At 43.9% G+C, this 20,929-nt stretch overlaps 1 protein-coding gene across 2 annotated transcripts in view; it reads right to left on the bottom strand.

The window, feature by feature from the left end:
- SLC24A3 (solute carrier family 24 member 3) overlaps positions 1 to 20,458 on the bottom strand; it is a 330,004-nt gene extending 309,546 nt beyond the window's left edge. Inside the window, exon 1 of one of the 2 annotated variants that reach the window (XM_037896225.2) lies at positions 19,941 to 20,458. In XM_037896225.2, coding sequence (XP_037752153.1) covers positions 19,941 to 20,160 — 220 coding nt within the window. In that variant the 5' untranslated portion in view covers positions 20,161 to 20,458. The remainder of the gene's footprint in view (positions 1 to 19,940) is intronic. The other variant, XM_037896224.2, reaches the window with a different exon arrangement.
- Between the last annotated feature and the right edge of the window lie 471 nt (positions 20,459 to 20,929).

The raw sequence follows: 20,929 nt of genomic DNA, 5'->3' as shown, positions 1-20,929 counted from the left end.
GCATATTGAAAACATTAGGCAGGACCTGTGGAAGAAAGTAAATGAGGAAGCTACTTATAAATCATTCTCTCACAATTAGTTTTGTGTAGGCACAAAAATGGAAGCAGAGCTGGTAATTCTGGAAAGACTTTTTTGAGCTCTTCTCTGGAGAATTCCAGTGTTGTAATCACACTTTCTCCTGTACAATTAACACTCTTCTGTGAAACTCCCCTGCCCAAGAGAACTAACTCAGAAGTGTTGTTACCCGGGGTTTTCTTTTGAACCCGAAACTATGGTAACTAGTCTTTATTTTCCAGGTGGTTTCAGGACACAAATCAGTGGGGGGACACCTCCTCTGTTTGATAAATGATTCGTACACCCAAGAGTGCTTTCACACAAAAATGCTTGTTTTTATTGAGTCTAAAGCACTCATCTAAAACAGTCTAAAGTACCTCAGATACAGTTACCCAAAATCTGAGGTGTGAAGTGGTCAGCAGCAGGTTTCTAGTGGCCAGCCTTCCTCCTAGCTGCTGGGAAGTTGGTCAGTCTCCTAACTTGTTGAAATACCTCTTCAAACTTCTCCAAATTGCAGATTGTATTCTCGTCCATCCTCCCAGTGGAGGGGAAGGGCTCAGTCAGGGACATGTGCATCCCGGAGATGAATGCAAGGCTGCACAGATGATGTCTGTGAGAGGGCTTCAGCCTTCTTGACTATGGGAGGCTGTACTGGGAAGGACTGATGGGAATAGACAGGGTCCAACTGGCCAAGAAAGGGAAGAGTATCTTCATGCATCAGCAACTCACTAACCTAGTGAGGAGCACTTTAAAACTAGGTTCAAAGCGGGGGAATGTCACAAAAGCCCATGGGTGAGCATAAAACAGTGTGATCTTAACATACAGCAAGACGTTGGGAGGACATGGAAAATTACAATAAGGTCTTAGGAGCAACAAGAGGAAAACCAGTGGGGGAATCTGCTCAATATCTTAGCTGTCTATACACAAATGCAAGGAGCATGGGAGAAAATGGGAAGAACTGGAAGTATTAGTACACAAGTTAAAATAGGACTTAACTGGCAACACAAAGACTTGGTGCGATACATCTCCTGGCTGGAATATTGGTACAGAAGGCTATAGCTTTTTCAGGAAGAACAGACAGGGGAAAAACAGGGGAGGTGTTGCATTATACATTAACAACTTGTACACTTGTTCTGAGCTCCAGAAGTGGGTGAGAGGCAGACTAGTTGAAAGTCTCAGGGTAAAGATTAAAAGCAGGAAAAAAAATAGGAGCAACATCATGGAGTCTACTATACACCAGCAAATAGGGAAGAGGAGATGGATAAGGCATTTCTACAACAAACAAATATCCAAGACAGAACCTGGTAGTAATGGGGGATTTTAACTACCCAAACATCTGTTGGAAAAGTCATATAGCAAAACACATAATGTCTAATAAGTTCCTGGAATGTTTTGGGGACAACTTTTGTTGAAGTGGAAGAGAAACCAGGGGGCAGCCATTTTAGATTGATTCTGAGCAACAAGGAGGAACTGTTGCAAATCTGAAGAGGGAAGGCACTTTAGGTGAAAGTGAGCATTAAATGATAGATTTCACAATTCTAGGGAAAGGAAGGAGAGCAGCAGAATAAGGAAAATGGGCTTCAAAAAGCAGACGTTAGCAAATTCAGAGGACTGGTAGATAATGTTCCATGGGAAGAAAAATCTAAGGGATAAAGGAGTTCAGGACAGCTGTTAGTTTCTCAAGGAGACCATATTAAAGTCACAACTTCAAACTATCCTGATGCAAAGGAAAGACAGGAAGAATATGATCAGGGGATGGAACAACTTCCATATGAAATAAATTAAAAAGACTGGGACTGTTCAGCTTAGAAAAGAGACGATTCAGGGGGAATATGAGAGAGGTCTATACAACCATGCCTGGTGTGGAGAAAGTGAATAAGGAGGTGTTATTTACCTTTCATATAACACAGGAACCAGGGGTCACCCAATGAAATTAATAGGCAACAGGTTTAAAAACATACCTAACAAAGTACTTCTTCACAAAATGCACAGTCAACCTGTAGACCTCATCGCCAGGAGATATTTGGAAGGCCAAAAATATAATTGGGTTAAAAAAAGAATTAGATAAGTTCTTGGAGGACAGGTCCATCAATGGCTATTAGCCAGGATGGTCAGGGGCACAACTTCATGGTCTGGCTGTCCCTGAGCCTCTGACTGCCAGAAGCTTGGACTGGACGACAGGTGATGGATCACGTGATAATTGCCCTTTTCTCTTCATGCCCACTGCAGCATCTGGCACTAGCCATTGTTGGGCTAGACGGACCATTGGTCTTATCCAGTATGGCCATTCTTCTGTTCTTAATATTAATGGGACAATATGGGTCTATCAGGGGATCCCTGATGATCTGAAAAAAATCAAAAAAGGAATCCTACAAAAAAAAAAAGGTGGAAACATGGAAAAATTACTAAGGAGAATTACAAAAGAATTGCACAAGCATGTAGGGACAAAAATCAGAAAAGCTAAGGAACAAAATGAGGTACACCTAGCAAAGGACATAAAAGGCAATAAGAAGAGTTTCTTTAATTACATTAGGAGCAAAAGAAAGGCAAAGAAAAGCATAGGTCCTCTACTTAGTGGGGAAGGAGAGATGATAAATGAGTAACTGATGACATCAATCAGGCTAAGGTGTTTAATGCCTATTTTGCTTTAGTCTTTACTAAAAAGGTTAATAGTGACCAGATGCTTAACATAATTAATGTTAACAAGGGGAAGAGGAACACAAGCCAGAATAGGAAAAGAACAGGTTAAAGAATATGTAGCTAAGTTAGATGTATTCAAGTCAGCAGGTCTGAAAAAATTCATAGTAAGATATTTAAGGAACTAACTGAAGCAATCTCAGAACCGTTAGTAATTATTTTCAAGAACTCAGAGGATGGGTGAGGTCCCAGAGGACTGGAGAAAGGCAAACATAATACCTATGTTTTAAAAGGGGAACGAAGACCACCTGGGGAATTATTGAAGTTAGGCTGGCTGCCATAGATCTGGAGAGATACTGGACCAGATTATTAACAATCAATTTATAAGCACCTAGAGGAAAATAGAGTGATAAGCAATAATCAAAGAGGATTTGTCAAAAACAAATACCAAATCAACCTAATTTCCTTCTTTGACAGGCTTACTGGAATAGTGGATGTGTGGGGAAGCAGTAGACATGATATCTTGATTCTAATAAAGCTTCTGACACAGTCCCACATGACATTCTCATAAGAAAACTATAGAACTGTGGTCTAGATGGAATTACTGAAAGGTGGATGCATAACTGGTTGAAAGACTATACTCACAGAGTAGTTAACAATGGTTCACTGTCAAACTTGGAGGGCATAGACAGTGAAGTCCAGCAGGGGTCTGTCCCAGGTCCAGGACTATTCAATATTTTCATTAGTGACTTGGAGTGGAGAGTACGCTTACAAACTTTGCAGGTAGAATGTAGATGAGAGGAGTTGCAAGTACTTTGCAGGACAGGATTAGAATTCAAAATGATCGAGACAAATTAGAGAATTGATCTGAAGTCAACAAGATGAAAGTAGAGACAAATGTGAAGGAAGGAAAACTCAAATGAACAACTACAAAATGGGGAACAACTGGGAAGGTGGTAATATTGCTGAAATTGCTGAGGGTTAATACGGATTGTCTGTCAATATGTGCTGCAAACAAGGTTAATATCATTTTGGGATGTATTAACAGAAGTGTCAGATGCAAGGGGTAATTGTCCTGCTCTACTCAGCGCTGGTGAGGTCTCAGCTGGAGCACTGTTTCCAATTCTGGGTGCCACACTTTAGGAAAGGTGTGGACAAATTGGAAAGAGTCCAGAGGAGAGGCAAAAAAATTATCAAAGTTTTTAAAAAATTTGACCTATGAGGAAAGGTTAAAAAAAATTGGGCATGATTTAGTCTTGAGAAAAGAAGACAGAGGAAGGACCTGATAATGTTTTTTTAATATGTTAACAGCTGTTATAAAGAAAAAGGTGATCAATTGTTCTCCATGTCCACGGAAGACAGGACATGAAATAACTTGCTTAATCTGCAACAAGGGGGATTAATGTCAGATATTAGAAAAACCTAACTATAAAGACAGGTCAGTAGTAAGACAGGTTACCTAGAGAGGTTGTGGAATCCCCATCACTGGACATTTTTAAGAACAGGTTGGACATACACCTGTCAAGGATGGTCTAGGTTTACTTGGTCCTGCCTTAGAGCAGGGGACAAAACTTGATGACCTCTCAAAGTCCCTTGCAGCCCATTGTTTTATTATTCTGTGCTACCTTTCCACCTTCATATGACCAACAGCACTGTCACTAATTCACTCCAACTCACGGTAAGGCTTTTACTTCTATCTCCAGCAGATGTTCAAAAGCAATTTCAGCAAACCTGCGTAAAACATTAAATGACCCCATATGCTTTTATATTAACAGATCAGCATATCTGACTGCCCCACCTGCTACGCATTTGAGAAACCATTCTGCCTTGACACGTCTGAGCTCACTGTTAATTTTGCATTAGAGTGAGAGTTTGATGAAGTTGACGTATGTATTTCTTTATGGTATCATCTGTATTGGAGGAGTATTATATATATTTGATACTGCTGTACCATAATACACTGTATACAGAAAGGAGCAGAGAGACTGGAGTGCATTATGGTTTGTACGAGAGTGACTCAAACAGTTTACTATCACAATTGATACGGCTGAAAGCCCATGACTTGTAAGGTAATTAACAGTTTGCATGGCAATAAGTTTTCACTAAAACTCTCTCTACTCACCACCCCCTGCAGTTGCATATGTGGCACTTCACTAAAAATGAGAAACAGGAGTGAATACCTTAACACAAGTTTGTTCTGCAACTGTCAAGGCTCATTTCCATGTACTGCCCAAAATAAACCCCTGCACTGCCCTGACATGCACACACAATGTTCTTCTGAAAAGGCTCCCTATGAACTGGGGTCGGGGGGTCAAACAAAACAACCGGGGTGAAGGGAAGGTGCACTCAGAGGAACTGAAAGGCGCATCTTCTCCACACAGAAAGAAATGCCCATGTAAGGCTAGTTTTCTCTCTCTCCTTAATACTGAAGGATGTTCTGGGCCATCTTAAGGAAAAGAAACGAGTCTGTCTCTGAATGAATATTATTTTAAAAAGCAGACCTTTCAGTTATTTGAAATTCTGTTAACCTTTTTTTGGCTTGCCTATCAGAAAGGATTCTTTTCCTGGCCGTTAACGTGCTCTTGCATAACGGGAACTATTCAAATTTGTTTGAAGTTCTTATTTAAAAAATAGGTGCCGTGAGCAGAAATGAAAGGTGAAGGGACTGTTAAAAATAGACGGTCAAAGAGACAAACCATAAGAGAGATTCTCAATCTACAATTCTCTTGAAACAAAAATTCTTTCCTCTTTCCAACACTGCAACATTTACACATATCACCATCAATACCGCTTGCTTACTGTTTACCTTTTGGTCGCCTTCAACACTGAAAAAGACTTACATACAGCCTGATCCTGCAAATGAATTTATGAGAAACAGTGTGGTCATATGGTTAGCACAGTAGACTAGGATGTAGGAGATCTGGGATCTAGTCCTAGCTGTGCCACCAACCTGCTAAGTGACCTTGGGCAAGTCATTTCCTGCCTGTAAAATGGAAAGAATGATACTGACCTCCTTTGTAAAGCACTTTGAAATCTACTGCTGAAAGAGCTAGGTATTATTATGCACAACTTCATGCACAGAGGAATCAACTGCACTACGCTCATGCTTCAAGTGAAGCACATGCTTTCTCAAGTTGGAGCCTAAGTTCCTATGGGCAAGAGCCATCATCTCTTGTATGTCTCAAATATTATGCAGGATACTTGAGACATGCAAGAGATGATGGCTCTTGGAGGTAAATAATGGTCAACACATGGGGAAGCTTCAATTTCAGGTTCTCCTCCACTTGGCACAGCAGCTGGGTTTACAGCCCACCAAAGGAATATTTAAAGGCAACTAAATCCATTTCTTTGAATTATTTTTATAACCAGTGCACATGTGAAGACAGTTTTATTTAAACTGGGGATTGTAACACCCCACCACCACCACCACATCCACTAATATCACAGAATTTCCCACAATTCTCTGCTTCCTCACACAAAAGACCCAGGTGGGGAGGAAGGGTGTTACCTATGTGGCATGTTTTCCTTTCCCCTCACCTCCAAGCTTATGGACACTGTCCACCAGGAATCCCCAGTTCCATGCAGGGGACAGCATGAGGGGACCATTATGATCCCCCTCAAACTACCTGGCCGTGGTACGGAACTGCTCCCCTGAAGGAGGGTCCCTCGGCTGTCCATAGGCGTGGGAGCACTTGCATGCCTGATAAGGAAGCAAAGGGCATCTATGTAGATGTCGTACCTCTAGTAGACCCCAGATGGATCTCAGGAGATCTCTGGGTAGAAACCCACACCCTCCTGACAGGAGAATTCAGTGGAAACCAGGCAACTTAAAACTCCCTGAGTTGCCATTCAGCTGCACAGGTTATTCCCATAGACAGGAGATGTCAGTCCTTAGCTTGGGGTCTAATAGTAGCTGGCAGCGCATGGCAGACAAACACATAATTAGCTTCCACCAACTACATTCCCAGTTGTCTTCAGCCCTGACTTAAGCTGATCTTACTCTAGTGAAAAGTTATTCGTTGTTATTTGCTATATTGCTTTTTTGTGTGGAGATGCATGAAAATTAGTGAAGGGCTCAAACAGTTTGGGGATTTGGTCTCAATTAAGCACCCACAAACTTCAGATGTTTTTGAACCTCTTAAATCTATAAAGTCAGCTGGGGGAACAATCTCTGGTGCATGGTCTTCAGTCCTTCCTGCTTCTGGCAGCAGTACGAGACCAGTGAGCTGGATTCTCTCTTGCCCTTCATCTTATGTAGCCATTTACAGCAGCATAAAGTGGATGTATTTTCACTCTGGGCCAGAGTCCCCTTTCACTTATAATTATTTTACACCAGTGTAAATCCATTATAGTGTGAGAAAAGGACTAGAGTCTGCCACTCCGATGATTGGTGCACAAATTTTGCACTGGTGTAAATGACTACACAAACCGCCTCCGAGAACCTCTGCTTTTCTGCTTGCAGTCCAGGACAAAGTTCAGGGGTGTTGGAGAACAAAAAGTAATATAAATAAATCAAAACATGAGAATTTCTTTTAACCCAAAAGGTTCTGGTTTAAAATTTCAGGCAAGAGTTCCGGGGAGGGGGCAGGGGGGGGCGAGAGAAGGGAAGCAAAGGGGTGTTAATTGAAACATCCCTGATGAGAAGGCAGATGATTTTCTGAGTCCAGATGTCATCTTAATGGGATTCAAAAGTGCAGTAATTCACGCAGAGGTTATCTGGCCAACAGGATTTGCTGTCTGGTTAGGGTTAGGTGTTAAGTGTGGTCTTTCAGATAAAGGCTAGTGAATTATCCAGTAAACCACCTACACGTACTTTGCTTTTATTTGAAATCTGACTATGCAGTGGCACAGATGTATTCTTTGTGGCACAGTTATGTAAGCCAGTTTGGGGTACGTTTTGCTGGAAGCCAAAAGAAAGAAAGATGAAACTGGCCCTTGTGTGTAGTTTCAGCTAGCTAACTGCAAAATCCCCAGTCCAGTTGTCCTTGACATTAAATAATGCAAGGACAAGCTGTTCTAAAGCTGGGAAAGGATCTAATATTCTACCAATGATACTCAGCGATGGAACCTTAGCCCCTTTCATATCAGCAGGGAGTCTGTGCACTAACTTTAGACTGTGTCAAAACTTTTCAGTAGTTTTCCCCCCACCAGCACTATAACCACTTCAGCTCTAGCATAGACCAGCCTTGACATTTTAACCACTGTGTTATCTAACCTTACTCAGAGCATGTCTAGAGGAAATGGTGGTTAAATGCTAGCACCCATCAAGGTTCTATCTACACTAGTACTCCACTCCTGCTAGCATTGGTGAAGCTCCAGCAGTGGGAAATTTCAGGGTAGAATTGTCAAAAGCACCTACCTCTTTTCCACAGAATTAAAACTTCCTATAGAGCAGGCCAATGCTTAGTGCTTTTGAAAATCCCCTGCTTAAAGTCTCCTCTAGATAAGGCAATAGACAAGGTCAACAACGAAAAACTGAACTCTCGCTGAAGAAATATACAATCAAAGCACAACTGAACAGTGGTTGCCCACATTAACATAACATGAATTCAAGTCTGGTAATTCACAGCTCTACTCCAGCAAGTTGCAAATTCTCTCACAGGCCTTGGAAGGGAAGGGAATCATTGTAAGGCAGCAGCCTGGTCAAGAGCTTATTACTATTTGTGTGAGCAAACCACCTCTTTGCAAAATTACCCAATGAAACCGTACCAGAGTGGAAACAACCAGATGCCTCTATCAGACACTTTAATTCATGAACTCATTATGTTCTCACTTGAAAAAGGCAACAAAAAGCCCTCAGCATTAACTAGCTACACAAAGCAGGAATAGTCTCTCAAAAAGATCAGGCCAAATGATAAGGCTCTGTATTTGTGGACATTTTAAAAAAACAAAAAAACACCTAAGCATGGATGCAACCATCATTAAAATAAAACAGTCAGCAATCCAGACTAAATGTGTCCTGATGGAAAATGCTCACACTGTGCTCATCAGGAATCAGTCTAAAGCAGTGTTGCCAACTCTTGTGATTTTATCATGAGTCTCACTCTATGCAGTGCTTTTCTTAAAGCCCCAGCTCCTGGAGGCATATGATTAAAGGACAATCTTTAAAAAAGGAAGCAAAGAGAACCAGGGAAATATAGACCAGTCAACCTAACCTCAATACCTTGAAAGATAGTGGAAGAAATTATTAAACCATCAATTTGTAAGCATGGTAAAGGATAGTACAGTTATAAGGAATGGCCAACAAGGATTTGTCAAGAACAAATTATGCCAAACCAACCTAATTGCCTTCTTTGACAGGGTTCCTGGAATAGTTCCTGGAATAGGGGTGGGGGGGTTGAAGCTGCAGACATGATATATCTTGATTTTAGCATGGCTTTTGACACAGTCCCACATGACAGTCTCATAAGAAAACTAGGGAAATTTGGTTTAGATCAAGTTACAGTAAGGCGGGTGCATAACTGGCTGAAAGACCATACTCACAGAGCAAACTGTCAAACTGAGAGGGCATACCTGGTGGGGTCACACAGAGGTCTGTCCTGGGTCCAGTACTATAACATTTTCATTAATGATTTGGATAATGGAGTGGAGCATATGCTTCTAAAATTTGCAGGTAACATCAAGCTTGACGGGGTTGCAAACACTTTGGAGGGCAGGGTTAGAATTCAAAAGAACCTTGATAAATTGTAGAATTGCTCTGAAATTAACTAGATGAAATTCAGTAATGAAAAGTGTGAAATACTACACTTAGGAAGAAAAACCTCAAATGAACAGGCGAGGTGGCTAGTACTGCAGAAAAGGATTGAAGGTTATAGTGGATCACAAACTGAATGTCAGTCAACAATGTGATGCAGTTGCAAAATAGGCTAATATTCTAGGATGTTTTAATAAGAGTGTCGTATTTAAGACAAGGGAGGTAATTGTCCCACTTTACTCGGCACTGGTGAGGCCTCAGCAGGAGTACGGTGTCCAGTTTTGGACCCCCCTCTTTAGAAAAGTTATTAACAAATTAGAAAGATTCCAGAAGAGAGGAACAAAAATGACAAAAGGTTTAGAAAACCTGACCTATGAGGACAAGTTAAAAAAAGGGGCATGTTTAGTCCTGAGAAAAGAAGACCGGTGGGACGGGGACCTGATAAGTCTCCAAATATGTTAAAGGTTGCTATAAAGAGGATGGTGATCAATTGTTCTCCATGACCACTGAAAGTAAGACAAGAAGTAATCGGATTAATCCACAGCAAGGGAGATTTAGGTTAGATATTTGGAAAAACTTTCTAACTATAAGGACAGTTCAGCACTGGAACAGGCTTCCAAGGGTAGTTCTGGAATCCCCATCATTGAAGGCTTTTAATAACAGGTTAGGGCAGTGATTTTCAACCGGGGTACACGTACCCCTGGGGGTATGCAGAGGTCTTCCAGGAAGTACATCACCTTATCTAGACAGTTGCCTAGTTTTACAACAGGCTACAGAAAATGCACTAGCAAAGTCAGTACAAACTAAAATTTCATACAGACAATGACTTGTTTAAACCGTTCTATATTCTGTACACTGAAATGTAAGTACAATATTTATATTCCAATAGATTTACTTCATAACTATACAGTAAAAATGAGAAAGGAAGCCATTTTTCAGTAAAACTGAGACTTCCTGTATTTTTATGTCTGATTTTGTAAGCAAGTAATTTTTTAAGTGAGGTGAAACTTGGGGTAACACAACACAAATCAGATTCCTGAAAGGGGTACAGTAGTCTGGAAAGGTTGAGAGACACTGGGTTAGACAAACACCTGTCAGGGATGGTCCAGTCATATTTGGCCTGACTCCACACAAGGGGCTGGACTAGCTGATATCTCGTGGTCCCTCCCAGCCCAACTTTTCTATGATTCTATAATCTTGGTTATCACATAAAATAAAAAGTACCTTTCAAAGCCTCACAGGTACACAGAGAAGCTTGAAAGTATCCCTCAAGAGAAACCAAAAAGCTCAGAAACCAGAAGGCAAATATAAAGAACTCCAAGTTTATTGTTTTCTTAAAAATCTCATGATTTTGGGGGACGTGGCTCATGGTTTTTGACAGGTATCTACGCAACACAATCCAGTTCAAGTGACAGTTCACTGAAAGATTTTATTTTTCCTTTAAACAATTTTTCCTGCTACAAAACGTTTATCAGCTCCCAATTTAGAGAGCTGAAGACAGATGAAACAGAGCAAACAAAGTGGTCTGGGGCAGATGACTGCCTTAAAACATGAAACCACTAAAAGAAGTCAATAATGGTGGAAAGGAGGTGTCACAGCTACGCTACCTGTCCCCATCCTGGTCTCTCTGAGAGCACGCCCTCAGGTGTCAGGCCCCTCACCTTCACCTCTTCTGGAGTGGCATTCTGTGGTTCTCTCACTCTTAGGTCAGATCATGGCTTACAGCTTCCTGTGTATCAACTGTGTTTACCCAGCAGATTCCACTGGGTGTGGCACCTGCAGTTCTTCCCTTCAGGAGCCTGTGAGAAGTGGTGAACAGAGAGACCAGGTGGCCTTCTTAACATCAAAGTGCTGTTTAATTTTACCAATAGGAACAAAGTATTTAAACCTACACTCTACACAGGTCTATCTTACCTAGAGCCGTGCCACCACTCCGTGATGGAGGCCTAGGCAGGCCGAGCTTCCTCAAACAACTCAGCAGGTGCCAGTGTCAGGCTGGTTTTTGTGATATCAGCACCCTGATAACTTCTCCAATCTTCAAAGAGTCCCTTAAAATCCAGCCACAGTCCCTCATTTCTTCTCAATTCCTGAGATTTTGCCCTTCTTGACCAAACCAGGCCAGTAAGACGACTGCACCCAGGAGGTAGTTTTCACAGCTAATCGTTGTCTCTTAACAACCTGTAAGTATTTACTGAGGAGTGGCATATCTTGAGCCATTGTTTCCTCCCGGCCTGCTTTTCCTTACAGCCCACTATTAAACTAACCTAATATATTCAGACAATGAACATCCCAATAACCAGATCATCCTCCAGGCTCCATGCAGTACTACAACGCAACTCCATGTTCATCACATAAAGAAAGAAAGTAATTCAGATGGTGAGAAGTGGCTGAGTTTCACTTAGCAGGAATTTCTGGAACAATCTGATATATTTCACTATTCAGAGACAACTTAGCCATGATGGAACAAGAGAAATTTTCACCTGTACCATCTCTTCCCACCCCCACGCCCCCCATTCCCCATGAAGCCATCCCACTGCTACATAAGGAGACTTTATAACCAGGATTCTCAAAAGAAACTCATGCTTTTGGTGGTTCTGTTTTTTAAAGGGAGGCCTTGACCTTCAGGAAATGCTGAGCACTTGCCTTTTGGAAATCAGACCCCTTTAAACTATTTTAATTAGTGCTTGTAACTGGGAACACTTACCACTATGCACCCCCTCGGGGCCAGGCATGGCACAGCAGCTCCTTGCTGGATTAGCATCCCCTGTCAAAGGTCACTCCAGCAGTTTTTTTGCCTGGTAACTTGTCCAGTGACTCGGCCCTTCAGCTAGGGCAATTTTTAGTCCATTCCAACAGGGAACACAGCAGTCCACACTGGAAATCCCCAAAAATATCTTACGCAAAAACAGAACCATCTTCCCCTCTCAGACTCTTTTTCAGCCTCTTCCCTGTTTGATCAGGGGCTCTCCCAGGCTTCCCTCCCTGGAGAACTTTTCCCCTGCTGACTCAGGGCTCTGCAGGAGCCTGCTTGCTCACCACACACTCTATTTCTACAGTAGCAGTTTCCTGGGCTTTCCCCCTTTCACTGATAATTCCTTCCTGAGGTTCCTACTTAAGCCTGGCTCCTTCTACACAGGAATCATCCGATTGCTGTCAGGTAGGGGCCATTTTTGTAATCAGGCAAGCTGAGCCCCAGGCTCTCCAGTCCACGAGGCAAACCCACCCTGTTACAGTGCCCAAAAATGGGGGTGCTCCAAATCGCCGGTCATTTTTCAAACTTCTCCCTTCTACAATGAGCTGTTTTTCAGAAGACAAAAGGAGCAGTGTAAAGGAAACAGATCACCCCAAGAGCTGTGTTTCAAATCCAGGCAAGGACAGTAGTGACTGAAAATCCTTACTATCATATTAGGGAGACACGGAGGGCGAGGTAATACCTTTTATTGGACCAACCAGTGGTGGTGAAAGAGTCAAGCTTTAAGCTACACCGAGCTCTTCTCCAGGTCCAGAACTTGGTCCCACAAAAGATATCACCTCACCCACCTTGTCTCTCTAATATCCCGGGACCAACATGGCTACAACAACAACAACTGCAAACTGACTGTTTGTGGGTCATGCAAAATTTGTTGGGGGGACTCAGTTCGGATCCTACTGGGGAAACATCCATTTCACAAAAACCACCCTCATAAGCGGGACAAATTGGCACGTTTGTTGGCAAAGGCACCAGGGAGCAAAGAGGCCTGGAGATTCAGCCACTCGTCTTTAAGGCCCTTATTCAGGATGGGACTTAAGGACATCCCTAACTTTAAAGACATGCTTCAATTCCATCAAAGTCACTTAGAGAGACTTGGGACAGACAGGGACACAACAATATGTTGTTATCCATCAAAGTCAATGGAACTTAAGCACATAATTATGTGCATTGCTAAAGGGGGCCTAAAGTCATGGTGAAGGCATGGTGGCAAAGCAGAGCAGTTGGTGAGCACTGCTTCTGCCTATGCTGTCCTATGGCTAAACAGAGGACTTCGTTCTCCAGGGCTGTGAGCCCAGGACCTTGCACAAGCACTAAATAAACGAACAAGTAATTTCTCACAAGGCTTAACAAGCTCCCTGCAGAAAAGGTCACATATCAGGCTCTGACCTGATGCCCGCCCTGGTTTCTGACAATATATTCCCATACCCTGGAGTCCACTGACTACAGTAACACTTCAGGGTTAGGGTCAGAGTCACGTGCAACTGCAGTTTCATTCCAGAGGTGTGGAGGACAGATGCTTTTTGGTTTCATTGTATGTTCCTTTAAATTTGCTTTGAGTTTCTCGGTTTGAATTAACCCAAACGTTCAGCTGACACGTTAGAGTTCTGCCTAATTTCAGGCTAAGAAATGAGGGCCTAACTCCCAGTATTGTAAAGGCCCATTTATGCTACTCCAGCAACCATAAAGGGGCCTTAAAGGAAGAGGAAGACTGGAGCCTCCCCAGCCAGCAGAGTGCTGGCATAAAGAAAGACACAGCCCTTGCTCCCTACTGCCCACCCAATTGTGGGGGAGGGATCAGAGACATGTCAGGGACGTGCACTTGGCTACAGCTATTCTCTGCTTCCTATGTCCCATAGTGGGCCATGGACAGAGGTGATGCATGTGGGTGACATGCGGGGTCACATGCCTCCCCCTAGATTTACTGCTTGGCTTGTACTGAGCATGCTCACACAGACTGAGCATGCTCAGTAACACTGCTGAAGCCAGCTGCCCTCACTCTGACCCCCCCACCCCACCACCACCACCACCACTACCACTATCAGCAGGCACGGTTGTCTCTGGCCATGGGAAACAGAGTGTAATTTAGATCAGCCCTGAAGTTGTTCTAACTTACACCCTGGGCCTGGTAGACCCTTGCATCGGCCCAGAATAAAGGGACTGCAAATGGCATACAGTAATTTGGCCAGCTTTCTCCTCCAACCCTACCCAAGTGCAGAAACCGAGTAACCAAGCATCAGATTGTAAGTCACGTACACAGTAAGCTCTCTGAGACAGGGACTTTGTGTTTGCACACTGCCCAGTACAATGGGGCCTCACTCTTGGCTGGTTCTTATATACAATCATAATAAACATGATTAATCATAATTAATAATAAATAATCAGGCTCAGAGCCCTCCACTGGCCCACGATGGTCAAAAAGGCAGTGGAACTCAACTATCCATTCTGTAAAAGTAGCCTGAATTTTGGATTCATAACAAGGCACGAAACCTGACAAAGCTTGCCAGCTTGGCCTTGACTCAGAGCTTGTTTTGTACTCTCAACATGGCTCAAGTTAGAGCAAAACTCCCAAGAGGCCCTGTCCTGCAGCCCTTAATCATGTGAGTGGCTCCGTTTGCTTCAATGCGCCTGCTCACATGAGTAAGGGCTGCAGAACTGGGCCCAGCATTTCCTCACCGCTGTTCTAAAACCACAGGCAATTAAAACAATCCTGGGAGTTGAGTTTTCCCCCTTTTCTCCTGTACGTGAGGCCAGTACCCAGCAGTCAGGACTCAGAAACCTGCCCCAAAACACTGGCATCATCACAATCTGAAAGAGGGTGTCACACTCCTCGCCTCTCCTGTAACACATGCTTAAGAGTCAGGCTGATGAGCAAGGGGAAAAAATCCCAAGTGCAGGATTTTGGAACCTGTGATTTGACTCCCTCTCCAGGGGAGTCTTAGAAACAATAAATATTGCTACAGGTAATGAGACACTTCTAAAATTCTCCCTAACCTCCAGTCCACTGCACAGTGCAGAGCAGATCCTGGGTGCACTCAGTTACGCTCCAACACCACAGACGTGGGTCTGGTCTCCATTACACCGGTGTGACTCCACTGACTCCTGATTTAATACCGGCCTGAGTGGGGAGCCTGAGTGGGGAGCCAGGCACCCCAGCTACACATTTATTTCTGGGCACAGAAAATGCATGTTGCGACTTTGGATTCCCATCCATTTGCACGGATGCATTTTGGAAGTTCCACGCAACTGCCTAGGGGAGAATATGATGCATGGGAACACACTTTATACAATACTTGTAAGCCCTAGTAAGAAAATATAGCCACAAGTGATGGGTACACCTTTTTTAATTCATACATTGTGGTTCTTGCCATCATACATCAATAATACCTAACTTTTATATAATATTTTTCATCAGTTGATCTCAAAGTACTTTACAAAGGAGGTCAGTATCATTTCCCCATTTTACAGATGGGGAAACTGAGGCACAGAGAGGGAACGTGACATGCCCAAGGTCACCTTGCAGATGAGTGGCAACACCAGGAATAGAATTCAGGTCCCCTGAGCCCCAGTTCAGTCCTCTAGCCAATAGGCCACACACAATAAAGATAGTTACCCTTGGTTACCGGTCTTCCCAAATCCTTTCCTAGGGACAGCTTGCAATCCTCAGCTATTCACTAGCCTATTTTCCTAAGACTCTTCTAGGTAGACAGAAATACCTCTATGCAAACACACAGAGAGAAACCAGACTCAGTCCAAACCTTAGAAATGAACAGTGAATATTTACATTTGTAGTGGGGAAGTGTGAGGGACATAGACCCATTTCACATTTTATTGGGCTTCGGGGATGCTGTAAAAATCTTGTACTGTCAGGCTGATCTACATAGCCCTGTGAGCTTTCTGTCAGTTCTGCCAGCTCTCCCTGGCAAAGAGTCCCACAGTGATGTCTCAGGCTACAGGCTGCTGAAGTCTCGGGGGAAAGGTGGGTGAAAAGAACAGCTAGGAAAACTGAGAAAAGCGGAAGAGATCAAAGGAGAAAATGTAAAGCAAGGGGAAAATTGAACACGTATTAAATAGGTCTTAGATGATTCAAACACTGTATTGTTTTAGTATTGTCATACTTGGATCTAAAAGGCATTATGAGAACTGAAACTGCTTCCACGTTTCCATTTCAACCCCAGGTCAGCTGGGTACTTAAGCGGTTGCGTAACTTTAAGCACATGAATAATCCCAGTGAAGTCATTGAGACTAATGTGTTTAAAATCAGACACACCTGCTCAAAGACTTCACTGAGCTAGGGCCTCTGTCCTTATTTTAAAATCTTACATTAATTTTATATTAAAACAGACACTATAAACACCATAGGGCTAGGCTGAAATCATCTTACTCATACTGAGTAGGCCCATTGCTTGTGTCTGGTCCCATTTTCCAAATAATTGAACAACTTTTGCACAGATTAAAAAATCATTAAAATATAACATGTAAAAATTCCACCACATACAACCAAGCTAAAACATACAGGCTATTATCAGTCGGTGGAATTTTCAACAGTAGCTAAGTGAATTGGGGCATAAGTCCCATTGGAAAGTCAATGGGATTTGTGTTCCTCAGTCACTTGAGAGCTTTTGAAAATCCCACCTATTGTGACCTGAATGCACAAGGTACCTGCCCCCAGCTCCATCTTCCCACCTTGCTGATGGATATACGATGATACATGTGTGACATTCAATGATATTTCTCATCTCTCGGATCAGTTTTCAAGTAACACTGACTAAAGATGCAGCTAGACACTCACGAAAAGTGAATGAAGACAAAAACAGGGTCAGCGGTGACAACATTTATTAGTACCCGGTGCAGAACATTCTGAACAATTTAAACAAAATATGGTCATACTTCTCTCTTATCTCAGTACAGATCTCTACGGCATGTTCTGCCTTTGTTCCACATATGGAGTTCCCTTTGACAACAGTGGGAAAACAGTGCGTTCCATGAGTGCAAAATATGCAACAGAAATCCACACTACAGATCAGAGAGAATTTTGCCCTACATTTGCACTTTAAAATGGACTTGGTATTCCCCTTTTCCACATGATCTAATAACTGCTGTGTAGTAATGCTGTGCAATATTAAGCAGCTGCTCTGTTCCATCTCAGAGGTGGCTGCATTTCAGTGGTGTTAGGTTATACAGTTGGTATATAGAGAGCGTGAAATCCTGGTTACTTTTAAGTCAATGGCAAAGCTCTCAAAGCAAAGGAGAACTCTGGGATTTTTCTGTAAGAAAGTCATTTATAAAAGTGAAAGATATCTGCATGTATTTATATTGAAGATGTTTTCTGTCTTTTCTGATCCTATATTGAGCTCTCAAGGTAGAAAGAGCAAACAACAAGTTTAAGAAGAAATAGCACTAATTAAAAAACGATAAGAGCAAACAAACATCTAAATAGTTTAGGGGCATTAAGTCTAAAATTACAACAATCCTTCAAAACATGGCTGTACACATAATAAAGTACTGCATTCAACCATTATTTAGGGTGTTTACTACCTTTCCTAAATACCACAAACTACCTAGTTCTTTACTTTATACAGTTAAACACTATGAACATTAATGTTTCCATAGGACTAAATTTAAGCCATTGTACTGCACTTAAAGAAAAATAGCCTTGCACAGTTTTTGCTTACACAGACATATTTTAAATGTAAATATTAATCACGTGTTATAGCTTGATAAAAATATTGTGCGGTATTTTCACACTTCAGTCATTTTATAGCTTGTTGAAAAAATGAACCAGGAGATGGTCAATGAACAGCTGAAATCGAATGTCACTCCTCCAGAAATCATTTCAATACAAAATGGCACACTGAGCTGCTTCAAGTTTCCAACAAATCCTCTGGCATATGATCAAAATTGCCCCAGCTTTCCTGAAGGCTTCAAAAGCCACTCACTGCAGTGTCATCTATTTCACTCTCCAAAAGCCAAATATTTCATTATATCCCATCCATTATCTCCCATTTCATTATCTCCCTTGAAAAAAGTATACAGTGTTACTCTATAACTCACTGAACATGACTGCATGAACTGCAATCGTAATAGACAACATATGAATTGACATGGAATTTCTTTTATCTAAAGGTGAGTAAACAGACTTTCACCTCATTAAGACCAACTGCACAGAGAGGATTAAATAAGTCTAACTGAATACCTTTTCAGCTAGAATTATACAGCTGTAGCTCAACTGAACACAATCATATCCGCAACTCATGCAAATGCATTTAGAAAGTTTCTCTCCTGTCACATCAGTGCAAACATGTAACATTCACAACGTCCCCATGTGGCAATCAATGTTGACAAATGAACCCATGGAACTAATAAAACATATGGAGAAGATCACATTTTAAAATAAACTAATAGAGAAGTCAGCTTGACAACTGAATACTTTACATTGCACTGTCACCTTGTCATTAAAGCAAAGGCTGTTCAAATCAGATGAAGCTCACCAAAAGCAAAAAGTATGAACATTCATTTTAAATGACAATCTAATAACATTTTAGATTTGTCTCTTAATAGGTATTTTTAAAGCACCTTAAATGTGATGTATGCAATTCTAACCTTATGTTGTACTAGAGAGGATGTTATTTTTAAAGAGCACTAATTTTCTTCTTAATGTAGTCAATATGTATTCACCAATTATGGAATATAAAAGACTAAGTGGTAGAGTGGTTGAATGCACAGTTCTTCTGGAGACCTGGGTTTTAGCCTGCTTAGATCACAAGCGAAATGAGTACAGTGATCTCAGTCCAGGTAGTTTCCTCTGCACATTTGACTACCCCATTTTTCCATGATTGGTTATGTCATCTCAGGAAAAGCCCAGGACTGGGAAGCGTGAGGAGTGGGATTGTGTTGGTGCTCAGATCTGAGGCTGTGGAAATTGAACAGGCACTGAGCTTAAAGTGGACTGTCAATCTCACTGAGGACTGGAGAAATTCAAAAACAGATTTGAAAAAGGCACATACAAAGCAAAATGTGAAGATCCCCACAGCACCATAAGCACAAGTGATGGGATCTCACCAATACTAATCAAAACTGGAGGAACTGAAAGCAATGTCTGAGGAGCCATGCCAAAAAGTCGCCTTACATTAGTTATTGTTACATTCACAGCAAGCGAGGAGTGTTAATGCATATAGCACAAGGTGAAGTTATAGTCTATGTGGAGGAATGTGAAGGATATTATCCATCTTTTCACTACGCTATAGGAAACCCAGGTGGTTATGTGCACAGCTACAGAGGTGGAGGTAAGTGCAGGAGACAGACTGTTACATATAAACATATTTATGGAGTGAGACCAGCTACTACAACTTTTCCTCACTTTCTTTCAGAGGTGTCATGACAGAGGTCACTTTAGCAGCACACCTGCCAGTAAATGACCTTGATTAGTGAATCTCTTTCGATATTAGGTACAACTCAAGCTGTAGGAGCTGGTCTCTAATCTCTTGGACTCCAGGAGGTGACAGTGGCTTCTTGGAGATCACCAAGAGCCCGAGCAGTGCTGATTGCACAGCTATAGACCTAACACACATCCAGGCACACCAAAGCAAGCGAAAATGGGTTGGACTGAATACTTGAAGAGCCACGGATTATGAACCTTCTCCTGGGATACCTGCCATTGAAATAACACACCCGGAGAGCCCCCCCCCCCCCCCCGCCCCCAGGGAAGCAGAAACCCTAGAATAAACTCCATTCCCTGCCCCAGTACCCCCCCCCCCCCCCCGCCCGAGACACGATCGACGGCCGTGCCAGGGGCTGGCGACTCACCGGATTGCCCAGCCCAGCTGGAGAGGGAAGCCAGGAGCAGCGTGAGCGAGCCCACGAGGCAGAGCTGAGCCAGCAGCAGCTCCCTTCGTCTCCGGCGAGCCTGGCTCCGGTGCCGGCTCCCGGGCGGCAGCGGCAGCATCTCCGGCCGGGAGAACCGAGCCGCCGCCGCCGCCGCCGGGGCTGGCTGCCGCCGCTTCTCCTTCCCCGCCACCGCCTCCATGGGCTCCCCCGGCGGCTGGCGAGGCGGCCCAGGCGCAAGGAGAGGACGGGGGGCTGCGGGCTGGGGCTGGGGGGCGCGGAGCTCCAAGGAGGAGGCGGGGGGGTGGGGACCCCGGTCCGTGCAGCGCGGGGGGCTGCCCGGCCCCTACTCCATGGCGCGCCGGGCTGGAGGGGCAGCGGCCCGGGGAGCGGCGGCGGCAGCGGGCTGTGCCATGGATGGGGAGCCGACGGCAGCGGCAGCCGGAGTCGAGCCCCCAGCCCGTGTGCGGCCGCCCGCTCAGCCAGCCCCGGCGAGGGGCGGAGGAGGGAGACACACGCGGCGCGGGCAGGGGAGGGGGAGGCGGACAGGAGCCACCCGACGCTTTCCGATCCGCCCCGAGTGCCTTCGCCGCGCCCCCCGCCCGGCCCTGCCCCCGGGGGCGCCCCTCCTGGCTGGGCCCCGGCCACTGGGGTGGAGGAGTGGGGAGGGGGGGGTCCCCCTACACCACCCCCGCCCCGCACAGCCAGGCGTGGGCTGCTCCGCGCACCCCAGCCCAGCCAGCCTCCCCCCTGGAAGGGGCGGCCCAGGGTGACCAGAGGTCCCAATAGTATCGGGGCCATGCCGCTATTACCGGCTTTGTCTTACATACCCCCCCCCCCCCCCCCTCCGAAAAAAAAGGGTCCCAATTTTTCACACGTGCTCGCTGGTCACCTAGGGCGGCCTGTTCCCATGCAAGCCCAGCTCTGCCCGGTGAAATGGGGCCGGTGGGCTCGTCCAAGCCAATCAGAAG

Source organism: Chelonia mydas, chromosome 3 (genome assembly GCF_015237465.2).
Source record: "Chelonia mydas isolate rCheMyd1 chromosome 3, rCheMyd1.pri.v2, whole genome shotgun sequence".
Classification (NCBI taxonomy): Eukaryota; Metazoa; Chordata; order Testudines; family Cheloniidae; genus Chelonia; species Chelonia mydas.
The sequence above is the reverse complement of the archived record's forward strand: the minus strand, read 5'-3'. Positions and strand labels throughout refer to the sequence as shown.